The sequence below is a fragment of the Trichomycterus rosablanca genome, chromosome 8 (genome assembly GCF_030014385.1).
Source record: "Trichomycterus rosablanca isolate fTriRos1 chromosome 8, fTriRos1.hap1, whole genome shotgun sequence".
Taxonomy (NCBI): Eukaryota; Metazoa; Chordata; class Actinopteri; order Siluriformes; family Trichomycteridae; genus Trichomycterus; species Trichomycterus rosablanca.
Window position 1 is genome coordinate 20925776 of NC_085995.1, and position 14571 is coordinate 20940346.

General features: G+C 38.3%; 1 protein-coding gene across 1 annotated transcript in view; it reads left to right on the forward strand.

Annotated features, from left to right (window-relative positions):
* ablim3 (actin binding LIM protein family, member 3) overlaps positions 1-14571 on the forward strand; it is an 81224-nt gene that overhangs the window by 30520 nt on the left and 36133 nt on the right. The window contains exons 3-5 of the mRNA XM_062999621.1: positions 7142-7257; positions 8659-8785; positions 9127-9220. Of these exons, the coding sequence (XP_062855691.1) occupies positions 7142-7257; positions 8659-8785; positions 9127-9220 (337 nt within the window). The remainder of the gene's footprint in view (positions 1-7141; positions 7258-8658; positions 8786-9126; positions 9221-14571) is intronic.

Below are 14571 nucleotides of genomic sequence, written 5' to 3' on the forward strand. Positions count from 1 at the left end.
GCGCCCCGTGGGCAGCGTCCTGTGACCACTGATGAAGGTCTAGAAGATGACCAACTCAAACAGCAGCAATAGATGAGTGATCGTCTCTGACTTTACATCTACAAGGTGGACCAACTAGGTAGGAGTGTCTAATAGACTGGACAGTGAGTTTACACGGTATTTAAAAACTCCAGCAGCGCTTCTGTGTCTGATCCACTCATACCAGCACAACACACACTAACACACCACCACCATGTCATTGTCACTGCAGTGCTGAGAATGATCCACCACCTAAATAATACCTGCTCTGTAGTGGTCCTGGGAGAGTCCTGACCATTGACGAACAGCATGAAAGGGGGCTAACAAAGCATGCAGAGGAACAGATGGACTACAGTCAGTAATTGTAGAACTACAAAGTGCTTCTATATGGTAGATGGAGCTGATAAAATGGACAGTGAGTGTAGAAACAAGGTGGTTTTAATTTTATGGTTAATCGGTGTGTGCATATTTTTAATTTGGGCTGAATCATGGTTAAAACTGCATTTAATGGTTTGCTTAGAGGTAGACAAATATTGTATCACTCACTAAAAACTTAGCTTAAATGCAATTGATGTGATGCCACCTACTAACTGGTGACTGTACCAGGAATAAATAAGACGCAATTCAAATAACGACATTCTGTACATGGTTAAGATTTCTGTATATACAGTTTTCATAAATGCTGACAGGGCAGCACAATGGTTTGGAGGGTAGCATTGTCTCCTCACAGCAAGAAGGTCCTGGGTTTGATTCCCAGGTGGCGCAGTCTGGATTCTTTCTGTGTGAAGTTTGTATGTTCTCCCTGGTCTGTGTGGTTTTTCTTCAAGAGCTCCGGGTTCCTACCACAGTCCAAAGACATGCAGTCAGGTTAATTGGAGATACTGAAAATTCCCCTTAGGTAGGAGTGTCTGTGTGAGTGTGTGTATGTGTGTTGCCCTGTGATGGATTGGCAATCTGTCCAAGGTGTTTCCTGCCGTTTACCCAGTAAATCATACCAACCAAGAGTCAAGAGTCAAGAGAGGCTTTATTGTAATTTCAGCTATATACGAGTACATATTGAAACGAAAGAACGTTCCTCCAGGACCAAGGTGCAACATAGAACAAATGTGCAAGACAGTACAGTACACAGTGCAGATAGACAACAGTACAATAAATACAAAAAAAGGCCTAAAACAAATACAAAAAGACGTTCATAATCTAAAGAGTAATTAAAGAAGACAAGACTAGAGACAAGTGTTGGTCAGTACATGATACTGAGTAAATGATGTACATATTCTGATGTGCAAATGTGATGTTTCGAGTATTGTTCCGGCATATAATGTTTCAGTTTAGAATTAGAATAATTTTATAATGTTTTTTATAAAATTTTATAATAACCAGATGTGCAGGTATTGTACAGAATAAGTTACAGTGGGGCCAAAAAGTATTTAGTCAGCCACTGATTGTGCAGGTTCTCCTACTTAGAAAGATGAGAGAGGTCTGTAATTTTCATCATAGGTACACTTCAACTATGAGAGACAAAATGAGAAGAAAAAAAATCCAGGAAATCACATTGTAGGATTTTTAAAGAATTTATTTGTAAATTATGGTAGAAAATAAGTATTTGGTCACCCACAAACAAGCAAGATTTCTGGCTCTCACAGACCTGTAACTTCTTCTTTAAGAAGCTCTTCTGTCCTCCACTCGTTACCTGTATTAATGGCACCTGTTTGACTTCGTTATCTGTATAAAAGACACCTGTCCACAGCCTCAAACAGTCAGACTCCAAACTCAACCATGGCCAAGACCAAAGAGCTGTCGAAGGACACCAGGAAGAAAATTGTAGACCTGCACCAGGCTGGGAAGAGTGAATCTACAATAGGCAAGCAGGTTAGTGTGAATAAATCAACTGTGGGAGCAATTGTAAGAAAATGGAAGACATACAAGACCATTGATAATCTCCCTCGATCTGGGGCAAGATCTCATCCCGTGGGGTCAAAATGATCATGAGAACGGTGAGCAAAAATCCCAGAACTACACGGAGAGACCTGATGAATGACCTGCAGAGAGCTGGGACCAAAGTAACAAAGGCTACCATCAGTATACACACTACGCCGAGAGGGACTCAAATCCTGCAGTGCCAGGCGTGTCCCCCTGCTTAAGCCAATACATGTCCAGGCCCGTCTGAAGTTTGCCAGAGAGCATATGGATGATCCAGAAGAGGATTGGGAGAATATCATGTGGTCAGGTGAAACCAAAATGGAACTTTTTGGTAAAAACTCAACTCGTCGTGTTTGGAGGAAGAAGAATGCTGAGTTGAACACCATACCTACTGTGAAGCATGGGGGTGGAAACATCATGCTTTGGGGCTGTTTTTCTGCAAAGGGGACAGGACGACTGATCCGTGTTAAGGGAAGAATGAACGGGGCCATGTATCGTGAGATTTTAAGCCAAAACCTCCTTCCATCAGTGAGAGCATTGAAGATGGAACGTGGCTGGGTCTTCCAGCATGACAATGATCCCAAACACACCGCTGGGGCAACGAAGGAGTGGCTCCGTAAAAAGCATTTCAAGGTCCTAGAGTGGCCTAGCCAGTCTCCAGAACTCAACCCCATAGAACATTTGTGGAGGGAGTTGAAAGTCCATAATGCCCAGCGACAGCCCCAAAACATCACTGCTCTAGAGGAGATCTGCATGGAGGAATGGGCCAAAATACCAGCTACAATGTGTGCAAACCTGGTGAAGACTTACAGGAAACGTTTGACCTCTGTCATTGCCAACAAAGGTTATGTTACAAAGTATTGAGTTGAACTTTTGTTATTAACCAAATACTTATTTTCCACCATAATTTACAAATAAATTCTTTAAAAATCCTACAATGTGATTTCCTGGATTTTTTTTCTCATTTTGTCTCTCATAGTTGAAGTGTACCTATGATGAAAATTACAGACCTCTCTCATCTTTCTAAGTAGGAGAACTTGCACAATCAGTGGCTGACTAAATACTTTTTGGCCCCACTGTATGTGTATCGAGTCAATTCAAGTCAGGTCAGACTCACTTATATAGCGCTTTTTCAATGAACATTGTCTCAAATCAACTGTACGGAATCCAGGACCAACCCTGATCAGGATGATGCAGTGGTAAACCAGGCAATAGATGAATGAATGAATAAATGCTGACAAAGGAACCCAAATGTGTCGCCTGTTTCAGGCTGTTAATGCAGTGCTGTCAATCTGCTGAAAATTAGTTCCACAAAATCATTCCTTGTCTCCGTTTTCTCTTTAGTAACAAGACAGAAATTAGCATTTGATGAATATGACCAAGAAAAGGTTGGGATTGCTTTACAAACCCATGTTTTCACTGGGTTGGACACTAAATAGCTCAGTGGGGTGTTTCTTGTAGGAGTAGATTTAATCAACCAGACCATGTTGTTATAGAAAGAACCCAGATAGAGATGTAGTTTAACCATGCTGTGTGTGCTGTCTGTTGTTTGGGTTGCACCAGTCGTTAAATGTTCTATTTATCAAAGTTTTATTTGTCCTTTAGGTTTAATAAAACCACCCATGATTGTACACGCTGTAGTATGTGGCTGTAGGAAACTGAAAATAGCTCAGCATTTGTGGACAGAAAGTGGCACTTTGATTAAATATTTAAACAGACGGAATTAAGTGAATAAACAGAGAGAAGATCAACTAACAGGTAAAGAGAAGGTCTTGCATAGAGCCCATGAATTCTTGTGTATAATTAGCTTATAGTAAAATCAGACACCTTGCATGAGTGACCATTAAAGAAATGTTTCCAGGTTTCACAACCAGTTTCTTGCAAATTTACAGTATGTTATTATTCAGTCCCCAGGCAAGTATGCATGCAAAACACACAAATGAGGAAGCAGAACTACCTTATACTAGGAATACAAAGAATCTATGAATAGACGTGGCATATTTACTCTAAAACAATGAACCATCAAAATAGAAGTCAGGTGGTTATGTGGTGCTGAAAGCACATGGAAAAACTGAATTGTTTAGCATGGGTGCCAATGAAACACTAGATCAAAAAGCAGAGCAGCTAATTGGATTATTCCACATGTCTTTTAACATACAAGTCCATTAGCTTTCCATTCAATTTCCTGGTGAGCTCTTTTCCTGCTTAAATTAAATTAGCATCCTTAAGCAAGAGAACGCTGCTCTCTATAGAGTTGGTAGATCATGAGTAAGCTGTGTGCTTTTAAGCATGTGTTCAGCAGCAAAGTTTCTTGTAATATATCCACTTGAACTACAGAGCTTAAAATCTGTGCTGAACTGGCGGCTTCTTTTATTTCTGCTTCCCAAATGTGATCTTTTTTTGTTTTGTTTCTGAACCAAAAACTTATTGGTGACATACAGAGCATTACAAGGTTTATCTCTGTTAACCAGGATTTATAAATGAATGAATAATAAAAACTAGAAACTAGGGGGGTGCGTATCCAAAAAACGTATCCATATCGCGGTGTCAGCAACGGGCCGGGTGATTTAGAATTGGAATGGCATTGATATCTCGAAATTTCTAAAAATGAATGGAAGTGAATGGGGCAAAAAAACAACCATGACAGGTGTTTTTTCGGTGTTTTCTTTATATTTTGTAAAATTCTACATATTAAAATGGCTCCAAATAAGGTGCAGAGAAAGCGTAGTGGCGAGAGTGGTTGTTGTATAATTACTCCTGCCAGTAGCTGTCACTGTGTATCAGGCAGAGGGGACAGTGAGTGAGAGAGAAGGAAATCGGTAAAGTATTCTTTCTTTCGTGCAGTTACACCTACAAAATACAACACTATTGAAATAAAGAAGGAAATAATAGAGAAATATGAGAGTTATTGTTGTTTCTGGTAGATACATTTTATAAAAAAAAAAAAGAAAGACATTTATTATGGTGTATGGTACAGCACACGTACAGTACTGAAATGTGATGTGTGGTTTTTATATACATTACTACTGTGTATTGTTGTTTATTATTGTTTGTTACAGTAATGTCTATTCTGTAATTTAAGATTTAAGGGAAAATATACTTGTATTTATTTATAACAAAAAAGACCATTTAAGACATTAGAAAAGTTAGGTAAGGGGGTGGTTTGGGAGGTTTGGAACGGATTAATTCTATTTACATTATTTCTTATGTGAAAAATAGGTTTAACTAACGAACATTTTGACTTAAGAACAGCCCTTCGGAACCAATTAAATTCGTAAGTCAACGGTCTACTGTATTTTAATTCTGTGATGTTTGACATTTTGAATATAAGTCTAGGATTGATATCAGCAAGCTTCCAAAGAATTAAACTCATACAATATGTGTATGTAATACTAATAATAATACAAGGTCACTCTAAATACTAGACACTTCAGCCTATGGAAGCTTTTTTTGTTTCTGTTTTTGATATATAAACACAAGTAAAGAAAAGTACTATGATGTGTAATGATGCTTTAATAACATTTGCAAAAAAAATCAGCCTTATATTATATGCTCTCCTGTATATTTAATTTGGCAATGATTATACATGCGACCCTTTTTTCTTTGACTTAACGGAATACATTCTTTTAAAGGTTTTTCGCTATTATAGTTTTGTAAGACCAAGTTTTTGTAAACTAAAAACCCAATTTTTGGACAAAGAGTAATACATAGAGCATTGTTGCTGTATATAAGTAGATTTAATGGTTCGGGTCATGACTAGGTCATGAATTTGATTGAAATGTCACAGCAGGAGTGCAGTTTTCTAATAGGATTTGTCCCCAGTAAAGAAGCTTGCAGTCAGCCTGATTACGGTGTAGCTAGAAGTGATGGGGCTGGATTATTAAAGATTTATTAAACAAACAGATATACATGCACTGCACCGAGAGAGTACATCTAAGGTCACAAATATGTGTGACATATTTTGCTGCTAGTTAATTTAAACAGATTGAGTTTGATCTTCTTGCACTGTTGCTGCCACACATTCCCCTCTCGTAGTGTTCTTATGTGTAAGTGTAGAAGCCACCGGGCTTCAGTGTGCACGACTATATTTAGTCCCAGTTTACTCTATGTTCTTTAAATGGAACCAGTGAAGTGTTCAGGCAGAGCTGGTGACAGTTCGAGACAGATAAGGTTGTTTGTGTAGCTCTAGATGAGCAATGAATTATCTATTTGTAGTGAAACATCACCTGACCCCTTACACCTCTTTTAAAGAGGCGTCTTATGACATCCAAGAAGCTAATGAACTGCAGCACGTTACTAATGACCTACACACTGCTATGTGCCAGTGCTACTTTATTTAACTCAGGCTTTCTATAAACATTCTCTCTATTCACTTTACAGCATATGGATTTTAAGTAGTTTCAAGTTTCCTAGTAACTTATTAACTGCTAGTGGTATTAATTCTTACTATTGCATATGCTATTTCTAATAATATATATTTAACATTAAAACCACCTCCTTGCTTGAACACTTTGTAGTTCCATAATTACTGACTGTAGTCCAGCTGCTGTTCTTCAATGGTCAGGACCCCCACAGGACCACTACAGAGCAGGTATTATTTGGGTGGTGGATCATTCTCATATCCAGCCAACAGCGCCCCATGGGCAGCGTCCTGTGACCAATGATGAAGGTCTAGAAGATGACCAACTCAAACAGCAGCAATAGATGAGCGATCGTCTCTGACTTTACATCTACAAGGTGAACCAACTAGGTAGGAGTGTGTAATAGAGTGGACAGTGAGTGGACACAGTATTTAAAAACTCCAGCAGCGCTGCTGTGTCTGATCCACTTATACCAGCACAACACACACTAACACACCACCACCATGTCAGTGTCACTGCAGTGTTGAGAATGATCCACCACCCAAATAATACCTACTCTGTGGTGGTCCTGACCATTGAAGAACAGGGTAAAAGAAGGCTAAAAAGTATTTAGAGAAACAGATGGACTACAGTCAGTAATTGTAGAACTACAAAGTGCTTCTATATGATAAGTGGAGCTGATAAAATGGACAGTGTGTGTGAGGAGGTGGTTTTAATGTCATGGCTGATCAGTGTATATGTTTTTTTTATTCTGTCAGTTGTCAGTTATACAATAGAATAATTTTTTCTGCTTTTAAACATCCATTTGTAATAAACATATACACTCCTTCTTTCTGTTTTAGAAAACCTTTTCCTATTGGAGACCAAGTGACGTTCAGTGGGAAGGAGTGTGTGTGTCAGCATTGCTCCTGCAAGCTCGCCGCTTCAAATGAACCTATCAAGATTCATGGGCCAAGTCGTAAGTCCCTCTATAAACAATATACTCATGAATGAAATGTTCACCCTAGAGTGCAAGTGCTGTGTATGAATTATTTACTGTGGTTTACACACACACACTGCTGTAGTTAAATGCTGCAATCTGTCAGGCATTTCTAAAGCCAGCTCATTTTGTTTAATGGGTTCAGCATCTGGTGATGTTATTATTATTAATTATACTTAGTTTGCAAAAGCACACACCTGGCTCTAAAAGAACCCACAATCTATTATCCATTGTTGGGACAAAACAACAAGTAATGAACTTCAGGGAGCTTTCTGTGGATCTCCTTGATCCAGTTGTGGCAAGGCATTGACCAGAGCAAGGATACCTAGCAATACATTAGGCTTTGATTGTTCCCAAGACCAAAGTGATGCTGCCATCACAGAAGTGTAAATGACCTTTGCCAAAGTCACTGACACATCCCCATACCATGACAGACCCTGGCTTTTGGACTTGTTGCTGATTCATCTGATCACAATACACATTTCCACTGTAAGATGGTCCATCTTAGATGCCTCCGAGCCCAGAGAAGTCAACGCTGCTTCTGGACATGGTTAACATGAGGCTTCTTTTTTGCACAGTAAAGTAAAGTAAAGTGGCATTTGTGCATGTAACTCTGTATTGTAGAGCTTGACAAAGGTTTGCCAAAGTAATCCCTCACCCATGTTGTTATATCAGCTATTGTTGAGTGGTGGTTCTTGATGCAGTGCCGTCTGTTGGATCGAAGATCACGGGTGTTCAGCTTAAGCTTGCGCCTTTGGCCTTTATGCACTGAAATTCCTTGAATGGTTTAATGATATTATGCACTGTAGAGGGAGAAATATGCAAATCCCTTCCAATCTTTCTTTGTGGTACATTGCTTGTAAACATTTCATTAATGTTCTCACACATTTGTTGACAAACTGGAGATCCTCTGATCATCTTTGCTCATCAAAGACTTGCTCATTAAAATCGCATCATAATTTAGTTTTTTCACCTCATTACTAGCTCTAAATCGCCCCGTTCCAACTTTTTTTGGAATGTGTCGCAGGCCTGAAATGCAGGAATGAAGGTTTATTAATAAATTAAATGAAGTTGAGCAGATAAAACATGAAACATCTCAGGTTCAAACTGTCTGTAATCAAATAAAAGTCAAAGTAAATGTAAGGAACCCTGCAATTTTATTTTATTTGCATTTTCCATACTGTCCCAACTTTTTCTGATTTGGGGTTGTATTTTTATTTATTTATTTATTTGTTATTTTATTTTTTTGCAAATGGTTTAATAGAGCTTAATTAGAATAGATAGAACTCTAATGGGCACTTTTTTGGGAATGTGCTGCTGTTTTTCTTTTACACTTAATTAATTACTTAATTCTTTGTCTTTTTCTTCCTGTCTCTGTAGACTGTGCCGGCTGTAAGGAGGAGATCAAGCAAGGGCAGTCTCTCCTGGCATTGGAAAAACAGTGGCACGTCAGCTGCTTTAGGTGCCAGACTTGCGGAATGGTGCTTACTGGAGAGTACATCAGCAAGTAAGCATGCACCATTTCCTCTTAATTCAGTTTTACTTTAAACACCCCTGTTAACCCAACTCCAACATTTCCAGCTTTATATATTTGGGTTTGGATTTAATTGTGAGACCAGACTTGTTTTGGCCTTGTTGTAACCAAGTTATTGGGAGCTTAGAACTAGAGCCAAGGGTTTGATCAAAACAAGCTGTGTGGTTTTGGTTTTGTCTGTAAATGCCTTGGTCATTGGTGTAATATGTCTAGACAGACTTGCATGAGAGTTTATTGTTTATTGAATGGTTGTTTTAGTGCTGATTTACATGTAGCATTTGTTTAATGTATAAATGTTTCTTTCTTTCATTCAGAGATGGTATCCCATACTGTGAATCAGATTACCACGCCCAGTTTGGTATAAAGTGCGAGACCTGCTTCAGATACATCAGTGGACGAGTGTTAGAGGTGAGTTTGATGGTCATGTGATGATTTCTGTGTGCTAGGTCCGTATAATAGTCTCAGACTGTACGCTGTCTATTGTATACTTAACGACAGCTCTCATTGGATATGCAAACATAACTAACCTCTAAACACTAGCCATAAATGTTAAGTCCCCCCAATGCTTTCTACTGTATTGTGGAGTGTTACTGACCCATTAAAGCAAGGTCAGTTGTTTGGGCAGTGATGTTGAACCAGATGTCTTGGTTTGCAATCAACATTCCAGATGTGTTAGGGTTGTCACTAAAGTCCTCCACAACTTGCTCAGTCATGTGGTCAGAAGTAACCAAACGCTTTGTGCTAAACTGTTGTTAAATAAATGGACGCATATAATTTCTTTGTTGTGACTGAACACTTGATTCAGTGATTAGAAGGGTGTCACAATGCTTTTGTCCATATAGTGTATTTACCCCCCCCACACACACACACACACACACACAAAATAAAATAAAATAAATTAATTTTAATTTTACAACTCACAGTAAAAAAGGCCTAGGTTCAATTCCTTTCTGTGTGGAGTTTGCATGTTCTCCTTGTGTCCATGTGGGTTTCCTCCGGGTGTTCCAGTTTCCTGCCACAAATCAAAAGACATGCAGTCAGGTTAACAAGAACTACTGAAAAATTGCCGACCTGTCTGAGGTGTTTCCTACCTGTTACCCAATGAATCAAACCCTATATAATACTGCTGATCTTGCGCCCAGGTGGTGCAGCGGGCTATTCCGCTAGCACACCAGCCACCGGTCGGCTGGGTGCCATCGAGCGGGCATAATTGGCAGTGCCTGCAGCAGACAATAATTGGCCACTGTGTCTGCTAGGGGGCGGGACGACCGGACTATGTGGGTGGGGTCTTCAAATGCTGTACAAGGACCCTGACGACATGGGCGAAAAGAAGGGGTCCGCTAGGACTGCACACGTGTCGGAGGAGACGTGAGCAGCAACATACCCTCCTTGAATGCAATCGGGGATCCCCTAGCAGCGGAAGACAAATTGACTACGCTAAATCGGAGAAAATGCATAAATAAATAGAAAATAAAAAATAAAAATAATACTGCTGATTCAATACAACCTAAAGCATTATGAACTCAATAACAAGCTTATAGAAACACCACACACAGATATGTTCAAGATATGTTGCAACCCTGCTAGCAAATCTTGCCAGGGGCCAATTTTGTCCAGGGGCCTGAGCAATCTCATCAGGACAACAATTAAAAACCAAGTGTTACCGCAAATGACTTACATGACGACCTGGTGACGGCTGGGAAAAAGTGTCAGTGTCAACAGTAAGATCACTAAACAACAAAGGACTTCATGGCTAGACTCCATGAAGCACAGGGGGTCGACTGGAACACTCCAGATGGAATTTGGATAGGCCTATAGAGATCTGGGACAGCATTGTTTATGGTGCAAAAAAGACAAAGCTTATGACTAGAAGAATACCCTCTTCTGGTCAGACATGAAGGTGGGCCAGTAACTTGCAATCTTGACCAGGTGACTGGCATCATTCCCAGAAATTCCCAGGCATTTTAAGGAGGAATGTTTTGCCTTATGTGGTGAACCTTGGTGATGATTAGACGTTCCTGCAAGACAGTGATCACAATTACACTTTGAAGTCAACTAAAGCTTGGTTAAAAAATCAGTCCAGCTTTGGTGGGATTTAAAGAAAGCATTTACAGCACGGAATTGATCAAACCTCAAGAGAGGAGTCAGAAGCTTGTTAGCACAACTGAATTGGTGTCTAGTGGGGGCCGTTAGGGGCCGCCGGCGGATCGTGATCCGCATTATTGATTCAGCAAAATTTTTACCCCGGATGCCCTTCCTGATACAACCCTCCCTATTTATCCGGGCTTGGATATGGATATGGATATAATGGATATTTGGCAAGAGAACTAGATACAGTGGGGCCAAAAAGTATTTAGTCAGCCACTGATTGTGCAAGTTCTCCTACTTAGAAAGATGAGAGAGGTCTGTAATTTTCATCATAGGTACACTTCAACTATGAGAGACAAAATGAGAAAAAAAATCCAGGAAATCACATTGTAGGATTTTTAAAGAATTTATTTAAATTATATTTAAATTTATGTAAATTATGGTGTAAAATAAGTATTTGGTCAATAACAAAAGTTCAACTCAATACTTTGTAACATAACCTTTGTTGGCAATGACAGAGGTCAAACGTTTCCTGTAAGTCTTCACCAGGTTTGCACACACTGTAGCTGGTATTTTGGCCCATTCCTCCATGCAGATCTCCTCTAGAGCAGTGATGTTTTGGGGCTGTCGCTGGGCAACACGGACTTTCAACTCCCTCCACAAATTTTCTATAGGGTTGAGGTCTGGAGACTTGTTACTTTGGTCCCAGCTCTCTGCAGGTCATTCATCAGGTCCCTCCGTGTAGTTCTGGGATTTTTGCTCACCGTTCTCATGATCATTTTGACCCCACGGGATGAGATCTTGCGTGGGGCCCCAGATCGAGGGAGATCATCAATGGTCTTGTATGTCTTCCATTTTCTTACAATTGCTCCCACAGTTGATTTATTCACACCAACCTGCTTACCTATTGTAGATTCACTCTTCCCAGCCTGGTGCAGGTCTACAATTTTCTTCCTGGTGTCCTTCGACAGCTCTTTGGTCTTGGCCATGGTTGAGTTTGGAGTCTGACTGTTTGAGGCTGTGGACAGGTGTCTTTTATACAGATAACGAGGTCAAACAGGTGCCATTAATACAGGTAACGAGTGGAGGACAGAAGAGCTTCTTAAAGAAGAAGTTACAGGTCTGTGAGAGCCAGAAATCTTGCTTGTTTGTGGGTGACCAAATACTTATTTTCCACCATAATTTACAAATAAATTCTTCAAAAATCCTACAATGTGATTTCCTGGATTTTTTTTCTCATTTTGTCTCTCATAGTTGAAGTGTATCTATGATGAAAATTACAGACCTCTCTCATCTGTCTAAGTAGGAGAACTTGCACAATCAGTGGCTGACTAAATACTTTTTGGCCCCACTGTATATTATTTTATTATCTGTTAATTGTCTTAAATGTATTTATATTCAACCCGACAATGGTGGTCTTAAGTATCTATTGTAAAACACAGTGTTATTATTCACACAGGGATAGTTGAAACTAGCCTGGATTGATACCTAAGTAGCATGAGGCCAGATGTTTTGGCTATAAAAGGATAAAGTGATAAAAGAAATACATTATGGATGGTAGATCCCGGGGAGACCGTGAATAAAAACTTTATGATGTTCCTTTAAGACACAGCTATCAACCACACTCATATTCATTCAACCTGCATTAACATAAACAGAGAACATAAAAGATGGCTCAGGGGAGCTGACATGAGCTATGGAGGTGAAGAACGAGGAATGTCCATGTCGGTTTCCTTTTGAGTACAAGTCCAAAGACATGCAGGCAAGTTGAAGCCAGCTGATTTTTTTAGATTTTTATTTTAGATTTTTTATACTTTTATTTTAGTTTTTTAATTTTTTTTTTTTCAGATTTTTTATATATTTTTTTAAATATTTTTTTATACTTTTATTTCAGATTTTTTATATTTTTATTTCAGATTTTTGTATATTTTTATTTTAGATTTTTTTATACTTTTATTTCAGTTTTTTAATGTTTTTATTTCAGATTTTTTTTAATTTTTATTTTAGATTTTTTATTCTTTTATTTTAGATTTTTTTATTTTTTTATTTTAGACTTCATATTTTTTATTTTAGATTTTTTATATTTTTATTTTATATATTTTTTTATTTTAATTTCAGGTTTTTTTATATATTTATTTTAGATTTTTTTTTATTTTTTCAGATTTTTTATATTTTTATTTTAGATTTTTTAGATTTTATTTAAGATTTTTTTATATTTTTATTTTAAATTTTTTATGCTTTCATTTTAGATTTTTTATGCTTTTATTTTAGATTTTTTAGATTTTTATTTCACATTTTTTAGATTTTTATTTTAGATTTTTTAGATTTTTATTTCAGACTTTTAATATTTTTATTTTAGATTTTTTAGATATTTTATTCTGTGCTTTAGTGCGTGAATATAGAATCATGTACCATGTAACCCCAGACTGTTTCAGGTCCTCTGGAATTAGATGTCAGTGAACTGTCAATGTAACAACATGATATTGGTGGTTAAGTTTGAAATAAATTTTAGATTTAAATTTTATAGGGCTGGCTGAGATCATGTTTGGCAGTTTTCAAACTTGCTTCCTTCACACTGCTTCATTTGTAGATCGTGAATCCAATGGTGCAACACAACTGTCACCTACCCCAGTAATGTGTGCAATACCAACCACATCTTTTCACTTGCTCGAGGCAGGTTCATATGATGATCTGTTTCAGGAACGTAGAGTCTCACACTGATCTCAGTTTTCTCCCGTCTCATTGTACAGGCACCATAGATCAGCCAGCAGAGACCTTAGTTGCAGCAGTTATGAGGAAACCCTTTCAGCCATTGTCCCGCCCTCACAGACACACAGCCAATTGCATCCGGCAGATCTGAGATTCGAACTCTAGAGCTTGAGATCTTAGCACTGGTGGCATAACTTACTTTACTGCTGCTTATGAAACATGCAACAGGACTTACTGTTATTCAGACAACTGTTAAAAATCAGTCAAAGCTTAAAGAAACCTATTCTAAATCTGGATTAGCATTAGATTAGCCAGACACACAAGTTCAATAAACACATTTTCTTTTAGTTGGTGAAAGTCCATGATCACTAGTAGGTACATTTCCAAAATTGCAAATACTTGGCTTTAATTTTAAGCCAAGTCATGTGTTCTGATTACAAGGTCACATTTGGAAACATGCGATTAGATAAGAGCTGTTATGGAAGGATTGAGACAACGCTATTAAGCATATAAATGTATCGGCTTAAAGGTGGCTTAGCTTGTTCTTGCTATGTGGCCAGAATTCGAGATTAGTTGTGCATTTGGAGTTCATTGCCCATCAGCTTGGACTTGAGGAACCTCAAACTCATTTAGATCAGATGCCAATCTTAAAGCTATTTGCAGCTAATTCTTAAGTAGCTTGTGGAAGCATTTATGGCTAAGTTTAGATTCACTGGAGGACAAAGAGGGATTTCCATAGCTGTGGCTTAGTTTGAAAACTCTGCCTACCTGAAAGTACTATTATTATTGTTGTTACTACTACTACTACTACTAATAATAATAATAATAATAATAATAATAACTTTGGTCAGGGTTGTGGAGGGTCTGGCCTTTCAAAAATACTGGACAAAAAGCAAATACACTCTGAAAGGCATGACAATCCATCCTAGGACAACATGAAATGAAGATTATTGAAGCGAAAT